The sequence below is a fragment of the Phascolarctos cinereus genome, unplaced genomic scaffold, assembly GCF_003287225.1.
Source record: "Phascolarctos cinereus isolate Bilbo 61053 unplaced genomic scaffold, phaCin_HiC Scaffold_4;HRSCAF=312, whole genome shotgun sequence".
NCBI classification, from domain to species: domain Eukaryota; kingdom Metazoa; phylum Chordata; class Mammalia; order Diprotodontia; family Phascolarctidae; genus Phascolarctos; species Phascolarctos cinereus.
This window is the reverse complement of record NW_027555847.1, coordinates 181,622,274-181,648,551: the sequence shown is the minus strand read 5'-3', so window position 1 is coordinate 181,648,551 and position 26,278 is coordinate 181,622,274. Positions and strand designations below refer to the sequence as shown.

Sequence of the window (26,278 nt, the reverse complement as noted above, 5' to 3'; positions counted from 1 at the left end):
GCTAGGAGACTAAGGTCCAGTGCCCTCGCTAATTCTTTAAGACTTGTTAGCAGCATCTGATATTGTTGACCTTGGGGTAGAGCTGTCATAGGATCAAGTGTGAGTGAAGAGAACTGCTAGCTTGTCCCTGGTTCCATCTTTGTGAAGGCTCTATGAAAGCTATTGGGGCATTTCAAACCATGGAGCTATCAGCATGCTGATGACAGATCTCTCCAGAGAGGTCTGGGCAGTCATTATTTTTCTTGCATCTAGTCAGCAAAGAGACAAGAATTTTTAAAAAAAGATAGCCTGATACCAGGTGGAAATTGCTAACGGCAAATGTTTCTTCTCCTGGTGCCCCATTTTTCAAAGCTGATTGACTGCCAGGTTGGTCCTTCCTTGATAGAGTTTAACATGATGATAAGAGTTGAAGATGTCTGACCTAATTTCTACTTCATCTGTAGTCTAAGGGGGACTGTGTCATATTTTGAGCAGGTTGGAAGTTCTATCCCAAGATGAGTCTTAAAGCTTTTAGATTAAATTGTACCTGCCATAAAGAAGTTCACATTTTGAGGTTGGTCCTAGAACTGTCCTAGATCTCTAAAATATTAGCCAGTAGGGAGTTCTTATAGATTCTTGAGTAGGGAGTGACATGGCCATAAAATGGTATCCAGGGGAGATTTATTCAAGCAGTAGTTTGTAGGATGTATAAATGTGGAGAGAAGCTGGAGGCAGGGAGATCAACTACAAGGCTGAGTGTTAATGATATTGGCTTACAGCACAGATTATAGAAACAAAAATAATAACAGATCTTATAGGCTCATTGATCTAGTCAGTCAGTAAACATTTATCAAGTGCATACTTTGTACTAGACATTTTGCTAAGCTCTAGGGATACAAAAAGAAGCAAAAGACAGTCCTTGCCCTCCAGGAGTTTATAATCTAATGGGGACCATCTAGAGCCAAAAGGGATCTGAAAGATTAGTCTAAACCTTCATTTAATAGATGAGGAGATGGAGACTCAAAGAGATTAAAAGTCACTGAGTGAACGTAAAAGGGAAGATTGGAATCCAGGGCCTCTGACACCTGACTCACTGCTCTTACTGTATCACACTGGCTCTTGATATGTTAGCTATTGCAGTAAAAGAATAGATAAGATTTGTTAATGAATTGATTTGGGTGGGTTGAAGGACATGATATTTAATCTTAATACTTAATAAATAGCATCTATATTGTATATACATATAATACTTAATATAGGAGGAGGCTGTCTTAGTAGAATTGTCCATTGGCCTTAATGATCCAACAGTTAAGTGGATTGGCTTTGAAATTCCTCTCTTAAAAAAAAAGACAAAGAAAGATTCTGAGACATCAAAGGTTGCCATCATTCTAAGTAGAGGTTCTCTGTTTTATCCCTAGATATTTGTTTCCCACATTTTTCTTTTTATGCAGCATCATGGTGTAATGGAAAGAACTTGGAATAGTCAGTGGAGTATTGAGCCTGTCATTTAATCCTAGTGTGGGATGTCATGTAACTTCTGTGTGCCTCAGTTTCCTAATCTGTAAAAGGAAGGCGCTAGATTATATAAATCTCTAAGGGTCCCTTCCAGCTCTAAATTTTATAATCTCCTTTTTGCCTTCATTTAAGTGTCTTTTCCAACTTTCTATAAAAACATGAACACACTCTCCATGTTTTGGGTTTTCCATTCCAGGCTTCATCTATTATTGATAAGAGAATGGAGAAGACTGTTTTCAATAATTAAGCAGGTTTCAGGTGCTGTATGAACTTTAAAAGAGAAGGAAAAAGTAAAGACACCTGAATGCTAGCTTGTCAGTATGGGTTTTGGATTAGTATTTGAGTATCATTTCCAGAAGAATCGGAACTTTTATTTGTCATACATCTAAGAGGTTCAGGTCTTTAATGAAAGTAGCACTAGGGTCTTTCAAAGAACTTCTACAAAATTGATAACATGGAAGATAATTGCTTGAGCAGTCATTTCCTGGGTGGCCTATGAATCCAAATAAAGCTATTTACCAAGACTGATGAGAAGAGGGAAAAAAGAAATGGCCTCCAGTAACAGCTAAGGAAATTTCAATTGGTAAGGAGTAGATAGTTCAGACATTTATGAAGTCACATCAGAAGTTTTTTTGTAAATAATTAATGGAAAGAAGAGAGCCATTTTGAAAGATGCTGTATGCTGACAACAAGAAAAGCACCTGCTTATCATAGATTTAGAGCCAGAAGGGCCCTTAGAGGCCTTATAGTTCAAACCCCTCATTTTACAGATGAGGAAACCGAGGGCATGGACAGGGCAAGTGACATGCCCACAGTCAGTAACCTCGTAAGCATTGAAGGCAGGAGTTGGACTCAGCTTCTCTCAACTGCAAGTCCAGCACTCTGTCTATTAGGCCACCCTGCCTGAAAGATTCATTACTCTGAATAAGAAAAATCTTTTGAAATGGTGAATGACAACAGTAGTAATGACATTGAGCTTATCTGAATTACAGTAGATGACATTTTATAAAATATAAAAATAAGGGAGGAAAAGGAGAATTCAGTTCAATTTAATTAACATTTATTAAGTGGCTAGTATGTGCCAGGTGGGACAGCTAGATGGTATAGTGGATAGAGTGCCAGGCCTGGAGAAAGGAAGACATCTCCTTGAGGTCAAATCCAGCCTCAGACACTTACTATGTGAGCCTAGGCAAGTCACTTCACCCTGTTTGCCTCAGTTTCCTCATCTGTAAAATGAGCTGGAGAAGGAAATGGCAAATCACTCCAATATCTTTCCCAAGAAAACCTCAAGTGGGGTTATAGAGAGTTGGACACTACTGAAAAATGACTTAACAGCAACATCATGTGCCAGGCACTGTGCAAAGTACTGGGGGATACTGAAAGAGACAAAAGATGGTCCTTGGCCTCAAGGAGATTACCATTGCTGAGGAAATCTCTCTGCCACCATCTCCTCCCGCCCTGAGCGCTGTCCATTTTCCTACAGCGTAATGACAAGGTAACTAGTTCAGGGGGAGATTTCCTCCTTTGCCTCATGTTTGCTGCTTGTCCATTTCTCCTTGTATACCTTCTGACAGTTTCTCTGCTCATTAGCTCCACTTTGGCAGTAGTTATACATAGAATGGACAACTTATAAGATCATTAATCTTTAACAAGAAGGGACCTCTAAGACTATCTAGGCCAACCTTCTCATTTTACTCTGAGGGGCTTCACCTCCCAGATTGATTCTTTTCTGAAGGCAAACCATACCATCTTTTGCTCAGTTTTTACCTCGCCTTTAATCACTGAATGGGTGTGGTCTCAAACTGGGACCTGGGAAAGACCTTAGCTTAAAAAGGCCAAGGTCTCCCATTGCATCCTGGGTCTCATCTTGCCACCAGACACTCTATGACCCTGGAGGAGAAAGTGAGGCTGATGACTTTGCCTCACTTAAATTCAATTTACTTCCAAGTCAAGACATCACCCTTGTAACATCTTTGGTTCTCTTTAAGGATGAAGGACAAACAATAACAACAATCTCATTTTACAGATAAGGAAACTAGATCCAAGGAAGTTAAGTGACTTGCCCAAGGTCATATAGGTAATAATCACTTAATCAATCAACAAGGCGTATTAACTGCCTGCCACGTTTCAGGTACTGGGCTAGACACTAGGGGTTCAAGTACAAAGCTTTCAATAAGCTTATAGTCTGATGGAAGTGGCAATTAGCACTTGTAAAAATATATACAGCACAAATATACAGCCTATATATATATATATATATATATATATATATATATATATATATATATATATATGTATGTATGTATGTATGTGCAGGTACACACACACACAAGGTAATTAATTACAAAGTAGAGTACTAGCAGTTGGGGGATTCAGAAAGTCTTCATTCGGAAAATGGTGCCTGAGCTACATCTCATAGAAAGAAAGAGATTCTATGAGGCATAGGTAAGGAGGGAGGGCATTCCAGGTATGGGGGCAGCCATTGCAAAAGCATGAAGATGGAAATGGTGTGTCAACTACCGAAAGGCAAGTAGTATCCATTGAGCCTGGAAAGGTAGGGTAGAGCAAGCTTGTGTAGGGCATTTTAAGGATAAATAGAGGAGTATCTATTTTATTCTAGGTGCAAGAGGAAGCCACAGCAATTGGTTGAGTAGAGTAGGCACATAGTTAGATCTGCACATTAGGAAAATTACTTTAATGTCAAAGGCAAGATTTGAACACCCCTCCTTCTTCTATTTTGACCTTCCCACCATATCATGCTCCCTCTTAGCTGCTTGCCAGTAAAAGGTATGTTACATGGGAACAGTCAAAATCATTTACTGATTAAAAAAAAGACTTTTGTATTATCTGTATTTCAGTTATCTATACCATTTCTAGGCCCTATGACCACTGAATTCCTACTCATCTTCCAAAGACATCTTCAAAGACATTCCAAAGCATTTTAAAGCATTTCCTATGTGAAACCTTTCCTGATGCCCTCCATTGATAATGACCTGTCCTTCCCCTTACCCCAACCCCAGCCTCAAAAATGGCTTTGCTTGTACCTTTCTTGCACCTTGATGTATTGTTTTAAATTATAGATATTTGTACCTGTGGTGTGCTCCCCTACCAGTTTGTAAGCTGGACAAGGGTAGGGACCGCATTTTTACCTAAACTTTACACCTACGTAGGGTGCAGTTAATAAATGCTTATTAAATAATCACAGTTTGGCTTTACATCACAATGACTGGCGTGGTGCTCCTTATCCTATCCGCCAACCACCTTAGCTTTCCATTTTTCAAAATCTTTCCTAAATTCCCACTTTTCCATGGACTTTTTCTAATTCAGTTCAAGAATAACCTGTTGTCTAAGCAGAAGCCAGTGCTTCTGGCACTTCATGGGCTGTAAACTTTCTCTTTTAAAATTGTTTTGCTTTTGCATCCCCTTAAATTCCAAATATATCCTTCATCTCTCCCTTGCCCTTACCTAGAAAGCCATCCCTTGTAACAAAGAATAAAAAAGAAAGAAAAAGCAGTTTAGCAAAATCAACCAACCTATCTACAGTCTAGCAGTATCTGAAGTCTTTCATATGCATTGGCCCATAAACTCTGCAAAGAAGGGAGGGAGATGCATTTTTTCAATCTTTTTTTCTGGGCCATATCTTGGTAATATTATTATATTATACAGTGTCAATAATAATAGCTAACATTTACATAATGTTTTCAGGTTTGCAAAGTGCTTTATACATATCAATTTTGATCCTCACAATGAGATCAGCTTTATTTTTATCTGAATTTTACAGATAAGAAAACATGATGACAGTATTCAGTTTGGGGCTTTTTTTGTTGTTACCATTTACACTATTATAGATGTCAAGTATATTGCTTTCCTGGTTTGCATATTTACTCTGCATCACCTCATTGAAATCTTCCCAAGCTTCCCTGCATTCTTCATATTTATCATATATTAAAGCACAGTACTAATCAATCATCAATCTGCAAGCATTAAGTACTGTGTCTGGTAACCAGAAAAATGAAACTCTGAATATCTGATCTGTAAATTTTCAATGGGCATACAGCCCTTAATATTAGTGGAAAATGACTCTCTTCCCCCACCTCCTTCTCCCTCTTGCCCCACTCCCTTTAATTTCTAGGCCTCTTTTTCACAAGTTCTATAAGCCTAGAAGAGTTTTTTGCATGTGTGAAGGTTTGTGATCACACCTCCAAATTGAGTGTACTGTCCCCAAAAATAGCATCCTTACACCCTACCGGGAAAGAGTAAGACAACAGTTTTCTCTAAAACTAGGAGCCTCAGAAGACGATGACGCACAGCTTCATAGGAAATTCAGTCGCAAAGAGTTAATGTGGATGGGTCAGGCACTATGTGAGGTCATCCCAGCTCTGATTACAAGTTGCGTTATTGAATTCAGGCATATAACACCACTGGGGGGGGGGGTTGAACAAAACCTCACTTGAGTGCTGAGATAAAAGTTTATTCTCAGCCTCCAAAGTCACACAGACACACTTAAGCCAGGACTGCTGTATAAACATCACTGGGAAAGATGGAGAATTTTTGGATGTACCAGCTGGAGTATCGTGAAAGAAAGGTAGGTGGGTCCTCAGGCATCAAAAATGACGTGGCTGCTTTCATTTGAACCACTTTCTCCTCGTCTTTCTTTTGAAATGAGAGTGTTCTTTGTATTTCCCTTGTTGACAATAATAGCAAACAAACAAAACAAAAATGGATTTCAGGAGCTTTGATGAGGCTTCCCAGTTTTTCAGCAGTGTTTGGTGACAGTAAATGCACAGGTTTAGGGAGGGGGAGAAATGCCATCTCCTCCTTTGAGAAGGAGGATTTTGAGGCTATAGAGATTGTTACCTCTTCCTGTTGGCCCTGTGTTCTTGCTCCCTCTGTTCTAGCAAATTGGTTCATTTCAGCTGTGTAGCCCCAAATCCCATGCTGTGTTGTTCTTTTGCTTCAGCTACGCCAATTAAAATACATGTAAATGAGGACCTCCCTGAATCTGCCCTCTTGCCTGCACAAGGATCTGTTTACCCAGTATTCCAGTATTAGCTATCACAGGAATTTATGATTTCTCAACTGTCTCACTCATTAAAAAAAAATGATGTTAGTATTTTCTTCCATAAAATTATTAGACCAAATCATAAAATAACTGTCAAAAGAGTTCTTGGGTGCTCACCCTTAATGGAGAAATCACTAGAATACTACTTAGAACAGTTCACTGTAAGACTTCCCCACATCTGAAATTTTTGAGCAAAAATAATAAAGTGACAGTATTTCAAAGGAAAAAATCCTTTGAGGCTACTGCTTTTGTCAAATAGTGAATGCCCACTCTCGTGGAACTAAGATACTGATTTATGATCAAATTGTTTGTTTTAAATTGAGATTGTAGCTTTCAAAGCTTAGAACTCATTCAAGAATCTAGAAGAGAGTTTTAAGGCCTTACGGTGAAAATGCCTCTTATCATCTACCTTGGGAAATTGTGGATAGGGGCATGTATACCCAGGGCTGTCTCTGAGATATATCTGTTTTCTTGGTTTCCTCTCATACTCTTAAAGTGAGTTTCACAGTTTTTTTTATGATTTGTGGATGTGTAGGAGTACATTTTTCTTTGAGGGAGAGAAATGAGGAGATGATTAAAATATTTTCCCAGATGGCTATCTCAGAATGTTCAAATTGTGTTAAGTTACCTTCATTGTGAAGATGTATATGTTAAAAACTTCATTAAATCTAGACTGTCATTTTGATGATATAACGTACGGGGCCTGTGATAACTTTCCTGCTTTACCATATTAAGGAATATAGAAATAAATTGGTGAAATAAATAGTTTAAATTGAGGTAGTGTGTAGTATAGTTAATTAAGCAGAGGTTTTTTTTTCATTTCAGAAGCACAAACATGATTCAAGAGCAGAAAAATACTAATTATATATTACATTGTTATCAAGTTGTTTTTTTTTAAACTTAGATAAATGAGAAGAAAATGTCTTTCATTGACTTGAGAGGTGAGGGGGAAATCAGATATCATACACCAGAAGCCTAATGAGCAAACTCTTGAGAACCCAGAAAACTGAGATTCTTACATGTAGTCTCTGAAGAAATTCAATTTAACGAACAATTCACAAATATTTACTTTGAACATTATTTTGTGCTAAATGCTGAGGATGTAAGAATGCCTGCCCTCAGGGAATTTATAGTCTATAAGATAAAAATAACCACATTTCAAGAATTAATGAAGGCTTCAAGGAAATGTCTAAATTGAATCTTGAAGGAAAAGTATTTCCACAGGTAAAGGTATGGAGAGAGGACATTTGAGACATGTGGAACAGTCTAAATGTATGCAGGGAGGCAAAACAGATGATTAGTGGCCTTGTTTGGCTGGAATGTTTAGTGTATAAAAGGAAATAGTATGAGATGAAGCTAAATAATTAATTTGGAATTAAGATATTTTTCGGGTACGCTATAGGCAGTAGGGAGTCAATGAAGATCTTAGAGCAGGTGAGTGATATAATCAGACCTGTCCAATGAGAAATAATGAAGACCTAGGTTATGATGGAAGTATAAAGCAGAGTCATATAGTAGTTTTGGAGGCAGAAGGCCTGGGTTTGGGTTCCAGCTCTGCCACTTTTGTGACTGCAGGCAAATACCTTAACTTCTCTGATCATCTATTTGTTCATTGGTGCAATAGAATAATATTTGTTCTGTTTGATAAGGTTTGTTGAAGAAAATGCTTTCAATAGAGCATTAATTAAGGGAAGGGCAGTTTTGTTTCTGCTATCTTTCATTGACTCTAGAGTCCAGGCACTTGGGTTCAGATTCACCTCTGATGTTTACTACTGAACCTACGTGGCCCTGGAAAAATGACTTAATGTGTCTCAGTTACCTGATCTGTAAAATGAAGGGGAATGGACTAAATGACCTCTCAGCTCCCTTCCAGCTAGTGCCTGTTAAACTAAATTGAACTGAGTTGTAACATAGGATACAAACGTGAGCTAATGTCATTGAAGAGAGGAGATGGATAAGAGAGATGTTGTAGATATGGAATTGATAGGATTTAGCCACTGATTATATGTAGGGAGTGAGGGGGAGGAAAGAGTCAAGGATGACTCCAAGGTTTCCAGTCAGGATATGCCATCAATAAGTTAGGAGGCAGGTAAATTTGAGGGAATATATTGAGCTCAGTTTTGAACAGTTTGGGTCTGGTATGCTAGTAGGACATCCAATGTACAATTAGAAATGCAAAGCTGTAGAAATTGAGTTCCATTTAGAGGGCAAAAATAGAGATTTGGGAGTCAGTGTTTTTGACAGGTGTTTTGGAGATGTGGGAATAGATGGAGTACCATGGAAGAAGGTATATAGAGAGAAGAAAAGTCAAGAATAGAGACTTGGGGTATGATCAATACCTACACTTAGAGGCTAGAAGGATAAAGATTGAACCATCAAAGATACTGAGAAGAAAGTCAGTCAACCAGCATTTATCAAGTCTCCTCTATGAGCCAGGCACTGTGCTAGGTACTAAAGATAGAAATGCAAAGAATGAAAAAAATCCCTAATTTTAAGGAATTTAGCATTTACCAAGCTAGTCAGACAAATAGGAGAATCAGAAGAGAATGATATCACACCAAAGGATAACAAAGTGGCAAGAAGGAAGAGCAGATCAATAATGCCAAATGCCACAAAAGCATCAAAGAAGATGAAGGCCGTGAAAAGATCTTTGGAGTTCTCAGGAAGCTTGTAATAAGCTCAGAAAGAGAAGTTTCAGTAGAGGGGGTCAGAAGCCAAAGTGCAGGGGGTCAAGGAGCCTCCAGAGAGTGGAGGCAATGAGCTTAGACTGATTTTTTTCCCTAGCAGTTTGGCAGTGATAAGGATAGAGATGAGGCCACAGCTTGAAGAAGGAATAAGGTCAAGAGAAAGATTAATTGGACTGGGGAAGAAAGGAAAAAGGTGAATGGGTTTGTAAACAGAAGGAAATGAACCACCTACAGAGAGATTGAAGAATGAGATGAAAGATGACAAGTGGAGTAAGACCTAAAGGAGAGGAGAGAGGTTCAAGGGAACAGAGATCAGGATGAGTGTCAAGAGCAGGCAGAGGAGGGAAGCTGTAGGAGAGGTGGAAAGACAAGAACATCATGGTCAAAGGATTTCAGAGTTCTGGACCTCAGAGCAGAACAGTTTCAGATAACTGTGTGATTTGTCCTTCCTGGCAGTAATGAGGTTCAGTGAGAGAACAGAATGTTAGAAGATCATTAATGTGGATCAAGGATTGGGTTTGTAGTCAAGAGATCTGAATTATGCTCATAAGTGACATTTACACATCTGTGTAATTATGGACAAGTCACTTCTTTTGTTTACTCAATCTACTCATTTATAAAGTGGGCTGGTTAAAATATCTGTTTACTTAGTTTCACTTCAGTTGTTTTTCAGTCATGTCTGAGTCTTCATAATCCCATTTGAGGCTTTCTTGGCAAAGATACTACAGTGGTTTGCCATTTCCTTCTCCAGCTCATTTTATAGATGAGGAAACTGAGGCAAACAGGATTAAGTGACTTGCCCAGGCTACTTACTAGACAGCTAGCAAGTGTCTGGGGTCAGATTGAACTCTGGTCTTCCTGACTGCAGGCCCTGTGTTCTGTCCACTGTCACATCTAGTTGCCCTGGTCTGTAAAATGGGGATGATAGTGTTCCCACTGACTACCTCAAAAACTTGTAAGGAAAGTATTTTATAAACTTTTAAAGTGCTATGTGGATGTATGCTATTGTTACTAATGTTGATGATAGTACTTTTGCATTCACTGAGTGACTGTGCAGGGTATGGATGCCTAAAGAGGAAAACCAGGTGCTAAAATTATTGAGGAAAGTAGGAGGATATCCAGGAAGTTGGTATAGGACAATGGAAAGAATGCATGAACTTAAAAGGAGAGGAGATTGTGGAATGATGATAGCAGAGCAAAGGAATGGCCTTGGGGAGTAAGGAAAACCTATTTCTCCTCCTATGCTATGAATTTGAAAGTATAAGGAAAAGGGAGAAGTTAGTGAGAAATGGCAATATCTTCAGAGGAAAAGCCTTATTTTATTTTAGTAAAAAGAGTTTAAGAGGAGAAGAATCAAAGATAGAAATGCTTGTTAACAGTTGATCAGATCTCTAAAGGGTATAATGTTCAGGATGAAAAAATGATCAAAACTGAGTAAGGGTATAGAGCCTGAATAGGGATGAGGGTGTGGGGAGAGGTAGCCACTAAAAGGAATATATTTGGACTGGAGGTTCAAAAGGGTCCCCTACTAGAGTTAGTGATATTCCTTGTCCTAGCAAATACCTTTTAAATTCCATATAGAAAAGAGTATGGAATTGACACCTAATTCTATGGTGGGGTCATTGTGCTTAATTGGAGAATTGTTGGCAAACATTTGAGTGCCCTTTATATGTATAATAAAGTAACCATTTGTGAAGCCATTAGATAGGTAGATAGATAAATAATTTCATAAGTACTTACTATGTACTGGCCATTGTGTAAAGTGTTGAGGGTACAAATAAAAGCAAGCAAGTATAAGGAGCCTTGCCCTCAGGGAGCTTATATTCTAAGGGAGAAGACACTCTAATGGTCAGGGTGGCCCACACTCACATCAGATACTTTTTGCAGATTTCTGTAAGCATCTGTGCCTTGACTGTTTAGGAGATTATGTTCAAATACAACTGGACACCAAAAAATCAGTTTTGCATGAAACTGTTTGGAGGCCTGCTTACATAAAGCAAAATACAATTGGTCCTTCCTAGATGACTTTTTATTTAAAAGAACAATGCAAAATCTAATGTAGTCCCTGTAAATAGGTTGACTCTCAACTAACAGAGATTCTTATGGCAGAATCCCTTGGCCTCTGAACCCCTGAGGTTTCTCCTTAATTCCATGATGCAATAGAATCTCTCTCCAACCCTGGAAGAGCCAGTGTCCTCTTCCAGGAATCTTTGTTATTTAAAGGGAGAGTAGGAACACCCAGTCAACCTGTAAGCAGGAAGGAAGCAGAGAAAAGAAGCAAGCTGGCCTGTCCTGAGACCTGATGGGAATTTCCAAATGACTTATTTAGATACAAGGCTCACATAAACCCCATTTATATATGGCTTTTGCCAGTCATCACATGCCTCACTCCCACCCACCCCTTCCAGGAAGCACTTGATAGGCACACAATAAATACTTCTTTGAGTTGAATTGAAGATTTAAAAAAATATATATATTTGGCACAGTGGATAGAATGCTAGGCCTGGAGTAAGGAAAACCTGAATTCAAATCCAGCTTCAGATACTTAACTATCAAGGTGACCCTGGACAAGTCCCTTAACCTCTGTTTGCATCAGTTTCCTCAACTGAAAATGAGGATAATAATTATATCTATCTCAAAGGATTGTTGTGGAGATCAAATAAGATAATACTTGTAAAGCACTTAGCACAGTGCGTGGCACATAGTAGGGGCTATATAAATGCTTATTCTTTCCTCTTCCTCTTCCCACTTGAGTTTGAAAGCCAAATGTTTAAAAGTGTAAATAAAAACTCTCCCTCTACCCTTCTTACAATCCCTTAGGAAAGCTATGTACTAATTGCTTCCTGGGTAGGGTACCTTGGGAATTTTTAGAAAATTCCCCAGATCCCTAGACTGTTAGATTCAGAACAAATGTTTTTCATTTGAGTCATTTGAGAGTCAGTATGGAGTCCATTATCAAGACAGCATTATTTCCTCCACTACTGACTCAAGAAGAAGAAAGGTGGAGATTAGCTGTATTTAGCAAAATGGACTTTGCCTGTTTGTCCTTTTGCTAGCATTTATATAGGGCTTTAAAGTTTGCAAAATGCTTTACATATGTTCTCTCTTGGTCCTTACAACTCTGTGAAGTAGGTACTATTATTATCCCCATTTTACAAGTGATGAACCAGGCTCAGAGGTGAAGGCACTTGTCCAGCATCCCATAGTTAGCAAATATCTGGGTTGGGTTTGAACTCAGGTCTTCCCTACTCCAGCTCTAGCACCTTGTCCCCTGAACCACCTAATTGCCTTCCTTTGAGTTTATGAATACTTTTATTTCAAAGGATCTGTGATCTGGTCAATGTAGGCCCTCCTTCCAACATCTCCATCTACCCACACTTCATTCTGTATGCATTACAGATACAGTTTCCCAGGTGCCTTCCTTTAGTTCTCTGGACATTTTAAGAATACCAGTGGAAAATGCAAGACTCTCTGTGAGCTATCCCTTGCCCTGCGACATGACTGGCTTTTCTACTCATATGTCTCACCAATGATATCCTTTATTTCTACACAGTTCTCACGCCCGCGATGGTACCTCTCAACTGCTCTTTGGGTGCACCCACAACATTAATTCTTCTGAAACCAGCATTCCATTATTTCAATTCCTGGAGCATCACCAGGACTCTTGTATCTAGAATCACAAACCTAGAGCTGGAAGGAACCTCAGAGGCCATCTAGTTCAATCTCCTCATTTTACAGATGAGGAAACTGAGGCTGGTGAAGGTTAAAGTGACCTGGCATAGTATCAAAGGTGGGATTTGAAGCCAGGTTCTCTGACTCCAGGAAGAAACTTGGAAACCCATTAAAAGCACTGTGCAATTTTCAAAGGCCAATCTGGTCCATTTTCTTCCTTCTCTTCAATTCTAGAGTTCATTGTCCACTCAGAGTGTCTATCCAAGCTCTCTGTACTGAATGAACAGCTCTAGAGAATGTCCATCCAACTGTATACCACAATCTAGACAATAAACATTCTTTTTTAAAGAATTTTTTTAAAGTTTCATTGGTATATTTTGTTTTGTTTACATTACATACCTTTAGAGACTACTCTTACTTTAGGAGAGTTCTTTTGTAACACTAAAATATTTAAGTTAAAGTGATAATACAGTGATCTTATCTGAAAGGGCATGCAGCATTCCATATCTGTAGCTCTCTCCCCACCTTAACAGAAATCTATTTTCTTTCCTTTCTTGTTGTTCAGTTGTTTTTCATTTGAGGTTTTCTTATTGGAGTGGTTTGCCATTTCCTTCTCCAGCTCTTTTTACAGATGAAAAAAACTGGGGCAAACAGGGTCACAAAGCTAGTAACTTTCTGAGGCCAAGATTTGAATTCAGGAAGATGAGTCTTCCTCAATCCAAGCCCAGCACTTTATCCACTTGCCACCTAGCTGCCTTTAAAGGAATATTACTAACTCTGAATAGGGACTCTTGAATCTCCAGGCAGGCACACATTCCTTTCAGTAGCCACATTTCCCCATTTTCTCATCCCTATTCACCTTAGCCCTCCCTTTCCCAATTTTGACAGTCTTTTCACTCTTGACATTATATCCTTTGAAGGATATATATATATGATCAATTGTCAACACATTATCCTTGATTCTCCTTTTCTTACACTCTTGGCATCTAGTGAAATGGGGCTTTCCCCCTAAAGACTTTCATTCCTTACTACCTCTACTTTTAGCCTATCCTTTTTTTTTCATTTCCAAACTCATAGGGCCAGGAGTGGAAATATGTATTTCCTTTACTCTCCAAGGCAGGCAAAACTTTTCTTTCATCATCCTCTTTACCATCAGTAGCTATCTCTTAGGTTATTCTAGTAGACCTTAATACTGTGAACCCAGAAGCCTGGTTCAGGTAAGAGTATAGGCATGATGGTGGCATCAGGTAGTTGGTTATTACTTGCCCTTAATCTGGAAGTGCAAAACAGGTCTCCAAATCTTCCCACCCTCGGGCTCCAGCCTTCCAGAAGTCCTCATGAAATAACAATAATAACAACAGCATATTTACATCCTGATTTAAGGTTTACAAAGTACTTTCCTCACACAGATTTGGGCTAATCAGACCAACTCCCACATTTTAGTACAAGTATTGTCACTGTTTTTAAAAATAAGAAATTCAGAAGTAAGATGCCTTGAGCATTGAATTTGGAGTCAGAGGAAATAAATTCATATGAACAGTTTTGTACTGTACCACTAGTGTGACCTTGGGAAAGTCACTTTAACCTCTAAGACTCAGTTGCCTCATCAACGAAATGAAGAAATTGGATGAGATCACCTCTAAGGTCCCTTCCAGCTCAAAATCTGTGACCCTCTGATACTCTGCCTTTTGCTTGGCTCCAGAGAGCAAATCGAGGAACAACAGCTAAAAGTTGCAAAGAAGCAAGTTTAGGTTTGTTGTTAGAAAAGATCTCTTAAGAATTAGAGTTGTGCCAGTGTGGAGTAGACAGCCTTGGAAGGTGGAGGGTTCCCCCTCCATAAAAGCCTTCCAGCAGATGCTGAATGTCAGGCAACTAGATTTCCTGTTCAGCTGTGGATTCAACTCAATGGCTTTTGAGGTCCCTTCCAGATGTGAGATTCTGGTGCTGACTTTCCCCACACCTACCCCCAAACCATGCTTATAACGTTTCATTTGTCTCATTGAAGTGGAATATCCCAGTGTATTACAGCCTCAGGGGCTAGGGTAGCTCTGGTTTCCCAGAATGAAGCTTTTCTGTGCAATAAGGAATAGTTGACAAAATATTGGCTCCACCACGTTCTTGAAAAATAGAAAGTTATCTGTGATTTCTAGGGAATTTTGTTTCCACTTTGGGGAGAAGGTATCAGTGTAAAATTATGGAATTCAGGAACAATTTTTTTTTTTGCAACAACAGAGAATGTGAGATGGGGTGATGTAGAAAGACAATGGCTTTATCTCTTCTAAATACATTGGTCCACCCCATTTTCAGGGATCAAACATTTGATTTTACTGGCATAAGGAACTCCCTGTGAGGAAACCCTCTGTCCAAGGTCCTAATGAACCTGCTCTGCAATCTATCATCTTAGAGAGTTTTCTGGGACACCGAAAGGGTGTCTTGTCCAGAGTCACACAACCAATGTGTCAGAGGAATGACTAGAACCCAAGTCTTCCACCACTACACCATGCTACCTTTCTGTCATCCTTGCAATTTTAAAATCTATATAATAATAAGTAGACCACAACTTAGAGGGTAATTCCTCAATCCTGTCAATTCATCAATAGCTTCCAGTTCTCATAAGAGCTACTAGAGTCCAGGAGCATGTCTTCTGTCCTTGGTGCTGAAGTAGCATCTTAGGGTATCCCAGCTAGAGGGAAAGGTTTGCCTTTTGACTAGAAGGCAAATGAAGCAATGTGGTTCAGTGGAAAAAAACATTGGATCCAGATTCCAGAACCCAGAACACCATACTGGGTTCACAGCACTGATTGAACTACAGCAGGTTGATAGAATGAAACAATGGACCCAGATTTCCCTCTTCTTCTTTTTCCTCTCCCTGCCCCACCCCAGTCCTTTGTTGTTAAATGGGAGCCTATCTCATTGCCAAGTGATCTAGAACCAGTCATTTGCAAATGATATGGTTGGTAAACTGGGAATTAAGAAGACCTGAATTCAAATCAGTCCTCAGACACTTGGCTGTGTAACTCTGGGCAATCATTTAACCTTTCTGCCTCAGTTTCTTCATCTGTAAAATGGGGATAATAGGAGCACCTGTCTTCTAGGCTTGTTGTGAGGATTAAAATGAGATAATGTTTGTAAAATTCTTTGCAAACTTTGAAGTACTATGTAAATTATAGCCATGCAACTATTTTTCCCCCAAAGGCATAAATGATGAATAGGAACTAGATGAAGAATTTAGACCTTTTGCTGTATTCTGAAGGGAATACAGCTTGGCAACACAGTAGTTAGAGTACAGCACTTGGAGACAGGGAGATTTGAGTTCAAATAATGCTTCAGACAGTTATTATCTTTATCTCTGACAAGTCACTTTACTTTTCTCTGTCTCAGTTTCCTCATCTGTAAAATAAAAGAGTTTTCCTACATGACCTCTATGGTCCCTTCCAACTCTAAATCCTTAATCTATAATCCTATGGGTAGAGGCATGGAGAGATTTTCCATCCTGGGAATTCTTCCCACTGATGAAATCATAATCCTGGACTTTAAACACATGTGCACACATACACACACATTATGCTATCAACTTAAAATTAATATGACAGAATATACACTTTGTTGTTGTTACTGAGTTGTGTCTGACTCTTCATGACCCCATTTGGTGTTTTCTTGGCAGATACTAGAATAATTTGCTGTTTCCTTCTCCAGCTCATTTTACAGATGAGGAAATTGAGGCAAAGAGGGTTAAGTGACTTGCCCAGGATCACACAGCTAGTAAATGTGTGAGGCCAGATTTGAACTCAGGTCTTCCTGATTCCAGGGCCAGTGCTGTATCCACTGTACCACCTACCTGTCCTATATTTTTTTCTAATATGCATTACATTGTACATATATACATATACATGTATATACGTTACCTGATTTCTTCAAAGGTTGTAGCTAAATTAATATACCTCAAACCAGTAGATTGTTCTGTTTGCCCTGGCCTGTCATAAGCCTGTCATCTCTCCATCCGAGCTGTAGTGTTACTGCCGTCAATCTCTTTCCTATGTGTAAATATTTAAGAACTTGACCATATCATCACCTCCATGTCTAAAATCATGTATAGCACATAAGGAGGACAAATCCAGGTCCCATGACAAAGAACTAAGGCTGCACTGCTTGTTAAGCAGAGTGATTTGTATGTTTGTCACATCTCTTTCCTGTCCATGTTGTCCCCTCTTCTTTCCAGAGGGGCAACCTGTTAAAGAGATCTTACTTTACGGTTTCCTTTAATGAGTCTCCCCTTCAGCTCAGTTGCCTTGTGGAAATTCCCTTTTTCAGGCAAAATACTTTCACTGATGTCTCTCTAAGTACCTGTTTTTCTTTGTAATTACTCCTTTGGGTTAAGATCAGAGTGGGGGATTTTTGGGTCATTGAGAATCTAAGTTATTGCCTAACCAATAGGCAAATAAAGTAGTATATTTTTGTGCCACTCAGCTTTATTTTCTCTGATTTTAATTTGAACTTCAAAATATTTCGTGTTTTATAGTAATTTCTGACAAACCAGAAGGCCTAAGAGTTTCTCAGGAAAAAATGACAAATAATGAAACAAAAGCTGAAAAATATTAGGCCTCTTGCATTATTTTTTAAAAAAATAACATTTCATTTCCCCCCCCAAGAACATATAAAAACAATTTTAACATTCAGGTTTTTTGAAGTTTTGTTCCAGTTCTATGCTTCCCTCCTCCTTTCCTCCACAGACAGTAAACAGTCTAGTATAGGTAATATATGTGCAATCACCTCTTACATTAATTTCTGGGAGAGGTGTTTGTTTTGCTGTTTTGTTTTGTTTTGTTTTTAGTTTGGCTTGGTTGGCCAGGACCTGTGATTTCATCTTTGCAGGCAGTACCAAATAAAAAAGGCGCTCTACTAGTAAAGATCTGCAATATTATAGTATAGGGTTTTTTAAAATTCAATTTTATTTTCAGTTCTAAATTCTCTCCCTCCCTCTATTCCTTCCCCACCCATTGAGAGGTTGAAAAATACAAAACCCATTACAAGAATGAAGTCATACAAAAACACATTTCTACATTAGCCATGTTCCAAGAACAGTAACAAAAGCCAAGAGCGAAAGAAAGAAAGAGGCAGAGGGATAGGAGAAAGAAAGAGAGAAAGAATGAAAAAGAATGAGGCTTCAATTTGTACTTAGAGATCATCAGTTCTCTATCTGGAGGTGGATAGCACTTTTCATCATGAGCCCTTTGGAGTAATGTAGTATTAAGGAGTTGCCTGGGGACTTGGGTGACTTGTATCTAATCACAGGCAAAAGTTGTATGTGTTGGAGGCAGGGCTTTCACCAACTAGATTTGAATCTCATTCTTCCTGACTCCAAGGCCAGCTCTATCTACATTAGCCATGCTACACAGAGAAATAAATGATCAGTATAAAAAAAATTTTTTTAAGTTTGCACAGTTATGTTCTGCCTCTCTTAGAGCTCTCTACTCCTCCCCCAAACCAAGAGGTTCACTGAGTCACTCAGGTTTTCCTGATTTTGTTTCCTTACCATGTCTAGTCTCCATCTCCTGATTCTTCCTCTCCCCGGGGTGCTGAATCGTCCAGCAGACAGCATCATCAAGATGACCTGGCAGAATCCTCCAGTAACAAAGAGGTAGAGTGGAGCCATTGTCAATATCATGGGTCCCTCTCTTCCTATCCCAGTTCATTTTCATGATTCTTTTGCCCTTTCCCCCCTTCCTCTCTTAAAGATTACAAAACCAATTCACAGTGGGAAAATTTTTTTTAGCTTTTAAATGTGTTCTCTAATGTATGCCTATTTTTGTTGTTCTGTTCTTGTTGATTTCATTGGTGCTGTGAACTCCCCAGAGAGGAAACCTCCTTCACTGAAGTTTATAGGTAGCTTTTCCAAAGTTAAAGTCTAATCTAGGGTGTTGTCTGGGGTGGAGGGATAGATCTAAAAACAAGAGCAAAAAACCCAACCCTCTTGCCTTTCTGATAATATAGTCTTGCCTTCTGATATAAATAAATTGTGCTCCGCAGCAGATTCTTCCCCATTATGTATTTACTTCCATTTTAAGGGAAACCTGATGATGATGATGATGATGATGATGATGATGATGATGATCCATGAAAATGAGTGCTGACACAGCTTTTTTAAAGGGTCTAGGGGCTAAAGAATGATAGTATGTCATAACGGATAGTGGGCCAAAGTTGGAATCAAGAAGACATCTTGCCTCTACTTTAGCATGTGGGACCTTAGGCAAGTCGCTTAAATAAACACTTGCTTACAGGCTACTCTTTAGGATGCTAAGAACAAGTTTGGTGAAGAATGTTTCCTCCCCAGGGAATTCTCTACTTGATTGTTAACTTAGGTTTTACTTCCCCTTAAGAGGGCTCTAGAATTAGCCCATTCTAGAAGAATTGGAGCTAGGCACTTGACTTGTGATTTCATTGGTTTAAGGAGCTCCTAGAAGAGGGGACCCTCTGACCAATGCAGGTTCAGCATCCACTGTTTTTCCAAGACTTCTGTGGATAGGCCTGTGATCTCATTGGTATGTGACCTTCCTCTAATGCTGAAACAAAATACCTTTCACTGAAGGAAAACTTTAGTCTTCTCTTCAACCTCTTTTATACTCTTAACAAATAAATGCTAGCACTAATTGCCACTTGCCTATTAATAACCTGATACTGAGCTCTGATATCATCTGTGTGGGAGCTCAGTTGCCTCTAAATATTGCAGTTTACTGCAGTTGTCTAATTAACAAAGAGAATATTTGTTTAAAAATTTAAAATACAAAATGAATGATTGTGTCATTTTTTTTTCCTTTTACTAAAAACAAGATGGAAGGGATAACTGTTATTTACCATCACTAACAAATCTGTTACTCATGAGGGGCAGCATAGCCTAGTGAATAGAGATCTGGGTTCAAGTCCTGTCTTTAACACTGGGGAAAGTCACAGCCTCTCATGTTGTTGTTCAGTCATTTCAGTCGTGTCCTCCCCTTTGTGACCCCACTTGGAGTTTTCTTGACAAAGATTCTGAAGTGGTTTGTCATTTCCTTCTCCAGCTCATTTTACACATGAGGATACTGAGGCAAACAGGGTTGGTTAAGTGGCTTGCCCAAGGTCACATAGCTAGCTAGTCATCAGCTAAGGCAAGATTTGAACTCAGGGAGCTGAGTCTTCCTAACGACTGGCCAGCTGCTCCATCCACTGTGACACCTACCTGTCTGCCCAGCTCTCTGGGATTGTAAACTGCAGAGCACTTTGAGAATCTTCATTGGCATAGGGATTTTCTCTGGTTGTTTTTTTTTTTTTGGTTGAATAATTTTTTAATTTATTTTTGTTTGTTTGTATCACCGGTTTCCCCCATTGGTCCTCTCCCTTCCCTCCCAGAGAACCATTCCATATAACAAATAATATTTTTAAGGATTAAGAAAAAGAAAAAGAAGAGGAAAAACTCAGCACAACTGATCAATACATCAAAAAAAGACTAAAAATATATGCAATACTTGTGAACCTCTCACTTTTGCAAAGTGATTGGGTGGGCATGTCTTCTCATTTCCCTTCTTTTGAGATGTGCTTGTTCTTTATAATTTTGCAACATTCACTTTTGGGTTTGTGCATGTTATAGTTCTTTCTATTTACATTCTTATAGTCATGTATACTGTTTTCTAAGCCCTGATCACTTCACTCTGTATCCATTCATGTAGATCATCTCTGGATTCATCACATTTCATCATTTCTTAGACAATAATAATATTTCATTATATTCATGTACCACAATTTGTTTAGCCATTCCCCAATTGATGGACATCTACTTTGTTGGCAATTCTTTGCTGTCACTAAAAGTCTTGCTATAAATAGTTTAGTGTATGTAGGAACTCTATTCTTATTATTGTCCTTCTTGGCCTATAAGCTCAGTGGTGTCATATCTGGGTCAAAAGATTATGGGCATTTTAGTTATTTTATTTGTGTCAATCCCAAATATATCTTGGACACCAAGCCCTCATCAGAGAAATATAATGCAAAGATTTTTTTCCCCATTCAACTGCTTCCCTTTTTATCCTAGGTACATTAATTTTGTCTGTGCCAAAGCTTTTCAGTTTCATGTGAACAAAGTTATCTAGGTACAGGGAATTTCTTACCTGGAGCTCCCTACATTAATGAAATAAAAATAAAAATCAAGTATCTGTAGGGAGATCATCCACTTCCTACTGACCACTAGTCAAGGAAGAATGTTGTTGCTTTTTAAAATCAATCAGAATTAAACTAGCAGACATTTCAAATATAGTACATCCCATTGTGCTTTATAGGTTTGCAAAATGCCTCACTGTACAGCAGGACTTACTAAATTATGACATACCAGTGGATGACATGGCCTGGGATTGGGTCTGATGGCTCTCTCTCACCAGCCTACTTGCTCGATTTTCCCATTTTCTGCCTCACACTTAATTTATGATGCATGACCAAGTGAGAAAGAAATGGAGAGAAGAGTCAGGAATGGCAGCCCCACAGGCAGTAGCAATAAAATCAAAACTTGATAATTGCTTGAAAGGGCTGCAAGTGTTTGTGGTAAGTGTTGATTAGATGCAAATATGCAGATTGAGCATGCCCTTATAGGCCTCCTAGCAACTCCATTCATCTTTAGGTGGCCTTCAGGAAAATCCCTAGGAAGAATACTGCTCTGTAACCTTTGGCTCTCTCTGATCTAGGAGTTTATTACTTTTATTAAATTTGATCTTGACTACTAAGGGTTAGGTGACCCCATTAGTCTCTTTCTGCCCACCTAATCAGATATCTTAATGTTCAACTTGGGATGACATATCACTACAAGCAAATGTTAGTTTTTCAGTTTCTGTAAGGATTGGTACTTTTTTCTGCATAGCCTTTTAAAAAATGATTCTAAAAAACCTTCCATGCATGTAGTAATTAGACATTCTGTAGATTTAAGAAAATCATTTTCCCCTTAAAAACATACATAGATGAAGCATGCTACCTACTGCCTAACAGATGTGATAGACTCAGGATACAGAATGAGACTGGTTTTTTTGACATAACTAATGCAGAAATTTGTATTGCTTGACTGTGCATATTTCTTTGTTTTTCTTTTTTCTTTCTTTTTAATTTCTAGTGGGGGAGGTAGATATTTGTTCATTAATTTTTTTTTAAATGCTGCTTCAGAGTCCAGAAAATAAAGATATCATAATAATGATAGCTAACAACTTAGGTAGCACTCACAAAGTGCCAGGCACTGTGCTAAGTGCTTTACAATTATCTTATTTGAACCTCACAACAACCCTGGGAGGTAGGGACTATTATCCCCATTTTGCAGATGAGGAAACTGAGGCAAGCAGGTTAAATGGCTTGCCCAAGGTCCCACAGCTAGTAAGTGTCTGTCCTGTTCTATCCACTGTACTACCTAGCTGCCCCAGTCATGGCCTAGTCATGAACTTGTAGATAGAAAGAACGAGGGGAAAGGCAGTGAACATCCTGAGTTTCTAAAATGGTAGGATTTTCCTTTTGTTTGTTTGTTTGTTTAGCTGTAGAATTTTTCTTTTTGTATTCAGGTCTTAACCAGGGGCTCCTTGAGTTTAGCATTCAATAAAGTATTCATTTACCCAGTTAATATCCAAACAGAGCTGGGTTGGGTAATTGGATGTAGCTAGAGGCTGAGCTACTCTGACTGAGCAAAATGGACATCTCAGTCAGATAGCCACCTAGCTCAAGGGCACAAATTGCATTTAAAAGTCTCTAGCCTTGCCAAAAAGGACTGCCTTTTCTTTGGAGCTATTTAACTGACTGTCAAGTCAATCAGAATTGTGCTGGCTCTGTTGCCCTACTCTCAACAAAGTCAAATAACGTATTTGTTGTACTCCTTCTATTCTCTGTTGACTAAGTGAAAGTCAGACCAGTGGAACAGACTTCTAGACGTTTGATGGCCCTCTTTTCTATAGCCCTCCATTTTTGGTTTCCCTTTAATGCATTTCTTCCTATAGATGCATTGGCGGCCAATAGCCATTGCTCCAAGTTTCTCATCCTCTGGGCTTATCCCTTAGGTTGAAACACAGTTTACCCTTCTTCAAACAAGAAAGGCATTTTAGGAATATCCAGACTCCACATTTGGTATAATGAGCCATTTCATTACAATGAACACACTCATGAAAAGTTCCCTCTAATGAGTTGCCAGATGTTACATATTTCAAGATTAACGTGAAGGTCTTTTACTCTTCTAAATTATGTTAGATTACATGTCATTAACTTGGTCCTGAGTAGTTTAGATAACATTTAACATTTTCATTTCTAAAGTGCAATGCAGATGTTAGCTAATTAATCCTCTCTTTTGCCCTTGTGAGGTAAATACTGCTTTTCCCACGTTCCAGGTGAGGAGATTCTACCAAGAAAATGAATGAGTACCCTTGGCATCCTCACCCTCTCCTCCCCATCTCCCCTCCTGCATCAAGAAAGTGTTTAGACCCAGACCAGAGATTCAGGCCTTGACATTTATTCAGAGCACTGAATTCTGCTCTGTCTCTTACAAGAAGAATACCTTACAATGAACATTAAGGATCTGGTACAGTCCTAGCATAGATAGGTTAAAGGTTTAATTAATCAGTAAACATTTATTAAGCACTTACTGGCTGCCAGCCACTACACTAAGCCCTGGGGGTATGCAAAGAGGCAAAAGATAATCCCTGCCCTTAAGGAATTTATAATCTAAAGATACCACTTTCACAATTCCATTCATCTCAACAGACTTTTTTTCAGGTATGTACCATGTGCAAGTCACTTAACCACTCTGCTCTAGACAACTCTCTAAAACCAAAGGTCCCAGAGAAGATGCTAGTCCCAACCTGTATTAGGAGAGGGAGTTCCCTCACTTGGCAGTTCTCAGTACTAATGAAATCACAGGACTAGATCCTATTCCTAAGGACAAATTCTCTATTTCTCCAACATTCAGGTTTATCCTTAAGATAGTTGTTTCCTTTTTTTTTTTTTAAGAACTGAAAGGTAAGTATTGCTGCAGATCAAATATGATCTGGAAGTTTTTATGGTTTTCCAAGTCGTTCTGCCCATTGTCCTGTGAACCCCCTAAGTAGAGTCGTCATCTGGGTGCCTGGTGTAGGAAAATTCAAGGGTTCATTCTTCACTCCTTTGTTGTATTTCATTTTAAGGTAGTAGGCTGGAGTGATTTGAAGAAAGGATGACTTCCAAATAAAGTAAATTAATAAATGAACAAGAAAGAGAATAAAAAACCCCAGAAAACATCTTTGGCAGTGGGGAGGTTAATTTGGTTTTTAAACAACTGCTTTCCTGTGGAAATTCTTAATTTCTACAGTTGTGGTCATGCTAACATTCAGCTGTTTATTAATGGAAATTCTAATTTTTTTAGAATATAAGTTACCTTGTGCTTTTGCTATTGGCCAAATCTAGCTATTGGAGCTACTCCTGACATTCAGAAAATGAAAATTTTTTTATCAACCTACAGAACATAGATACTGAAAACCTTCCAAAGGTTGCTGAACATGGATTCTAAGACTTCCTGGCTGTATAAAATCCTAATGACTTAGACAGCACTGAATGATAACCTCTAATGATAAATACATATATTTATATGCATTTCAACTTTCTCTAACCAATAATGGTTACCTCCCCCCTGTTAATAACTGCTATTTGATGATGTATTTATTTTTCATGTTGCATAGATGGGTTATTAATGCATATATGAGCATGCTTTCCCCTGTTTGAAACCCTCTTTGTCTTAATTACAGTCAAGGAAAAGCTTGGCTTCATTCCCAACGTACGTTGAAGGTAAGATGTAAGAAAAAAATAAATCAAGCGCTGAGTGATTTATAAATCTTTTAGAATTCAGCTCTATGTAATGCTGTACTTTAAAAGGATATATCATCTGGGAGGAAGGAAGGTCACAAGGTGACACATTAGCAGTCTCCAACAATTTAGAATGACAAAATCAGCATTTTAAAGCAAGAACCTTATCTTGGTTTATGTAGAGTTGACTAGCCTTTTCATTTTGTATTTGAGGAAACTGAGGCATAGAGTGAAGTGACCATACCTAAGGCCACACAACTAGTTAATGAGAAAATTGTGACTAGAACTCACATCTCCTGATTCCCATTCCAGTGAACATCGGTTTTAAAACATCTCCACCCAGAATGTAACCAATGGAAATGGTATGTCTGGGCTGGTCATTTAAAACTCAAATGAGCTATGTAGAGAGACCAGTCTATTATAAAGATAAAATATGCTCCAGTTTTCCTGAGGAAGCTCAAATGTGGTGTAAAGGACCAGATATCCTTTTTGAGGTCTTTTCCAACTTTATAATTCCATAAGTATAAACCTAGGAAAAATTGAAGTTGTTCATCTGCACCATAGAAACTCAAGAGTCGTAACAGTAGCTACACCCTGGGTAGTTGGGTTTGTTTTTAAGTTAATTTCCTGCATTCTAGTTTAAAATAAACAGGAACAAAACAAGAAAAAAAAAGTGTAACCTGTAATTATTAGAAATCTTGTCTGAACTAATAAAATCTCATGCTAGTATCTTAGTTTTTTTCTAATGAGACATTTTAATCAATAAGCATTTTTAAGTGCTTTTAAAACTTTGAATTCATATCAACAACAGGTCTCGAGGTTGTCAAGTAGCAACAGTAACATGATTGTATATTTGTTCTGTGGTGTGTGTGTGTGTGTATTTGTCCACCTCCACATCAAACTAAGTACAGTGAATTGCACAGAGGTAAAATTGCTAACAGAAATTTCTAGAACATGTCAAATCTAAATCTGACCTTTAAAAAAAATGATTGTTCCAATATCTAATTTGCTTTTTAATTTGTATAGTTAGAGTAAATATTAAACTCTGAGGTGAATCAGGGGCTTTCTGTCAGAATGCATTACAGTGGAATTGATTGCATACAATTTCATTGAAGGTTAAATGAAGTAAAGGCATATATCTAACCTATTATTTATTTAAGACCAATATTTTGGTCCCCCAGATGCTTGGTATTTATCCAGTCATTTCAGTATTATTTGAATTGCTTTCAAGTGCATATACACACCCACACTTACTGTTTCAGAAGGGAAAGGAAACATTTTCAAAGGATAGTTAGTTCTGAGTTGTGGATGGCCATGTAATATGCATGGGCAATTAGGCCTTATTGGGAAGAGTTTATTTTTGTTTTCTTTTTGTGCTTATGACTTTTCGCATTCTTTATAGCCTTTTTTTCTCTGTGAGCTTCATGTTGTCATAAATACCTATATATGAGCGGCAGAATAATTTCATCAAAAGGATAGCTATAGCCTCTGTACTTCAATATTACATAGCTTCAGAAATGTCTATTTATATTATAGATAGGTATAT

The 26,278-nt window shown here is 38.4% G+C and overlaps 1 protein-coding gene across 1 annotated transcript in view; it reads left to right on the top strand.

Annotated features, from left to right (window-relative positions):
• APBA1 (amyloid beta precursor protein binding family A member 1) overlaps positions 1-26,278 on the top strand; it is an 86,781-nt gene that overhangs the window by 17,947 nt on the left and 42,556 nt on the right. The window contains 2 exon segments of the mRNA XM_021001823.2: positions 18,458-18,553; positions 24,675-24,714. Of these exon segments, the coding sequence (XP_020857482.1) occupies positions 18,458-18,553; positions 24,675-24,714 (136 nt within the window).